Source organism: Fulmarus glacialis, unplaced genomic scaffold (genome assembly GCF_000690835.1).
Source record: "Fulmarus glacialis isolate BGI_N327 unplaced genomic scaffold, ASM69083v1 scaffold12871, whole genome shotgun sequence".
In the NCBI taxonomy this organism is placed as follows: domain Eukaryota; kingdom Metazoa; phylum Chordata; class Aves; order Procellariiformes; family Procellariidae; genus Fulmarus; species Fulmarus glacialis.
Window position 1 is genome coordinate 5,815 of NW_009190934.1, and position 421 is coordinate 6,235.

General features: G+C 62.9%; 1 protein-coding gene across 1 annotated transcript in view; it reads left to right on the plus strand.

The window, feature by feature from the left end:
• LOC104083120 (PR domain zinc finger protein 12-like) overlaps nt 1-421 on the plus strand; it is a gene marked incomplete at its 5' end in the record, with an annotated part of 6,025 nt that overhangs the window by 5,299 nt on the left and 305 nt on the right. Inside the window, one exon of the mRNA XM_009586499.1 lies at nt 324-418. Coding sequence (XP_009584794.1) covers nt 324-418 — 95 coding nt within the window. The remainder of the gene's footprint in view (nt 1-323; nt 419-421) is intronic.

Below are 421 nucleotides of genomic sequence, written 5' to 3' on the forward strand. Positions count from 1 at the left end.
CCTCCAGCTCTACTTGCAGCCGAGGGAGGGGAAAAGCGCTTTTTGTGCCCATCCATAGGGGAAACAGATTGGCTTGAGTGTTCCCCCTCATCCAAATTTGGGTGAGCCCGTTCCCAGTTCTGGCCCCATCCCAAAGCCCTAAGTGCCAGCATGACCCTGCTCTGCCTGGGATGGGTGTCTGCTCATGGGCACCCTCAGCAGGCAGAGGAGCCAGCAAGGGGGCACGGGGTGGTTATTTAGGGCAGTCAGCACCTTGGGGGCTTGGGGAGGGGGTGAGCTGCTGTGTCGGAGGGCAGTGCCTGACTGTCCCCTGTTGTCCCCAGAGGACTTCCACGCGGTGGAGACAGGGGCCAGCACGACGGGGCGCATGCGCTGCGTCATCTGCCACCGCGGCTTCAACTCCCGCAGCAACCTGCGCGCT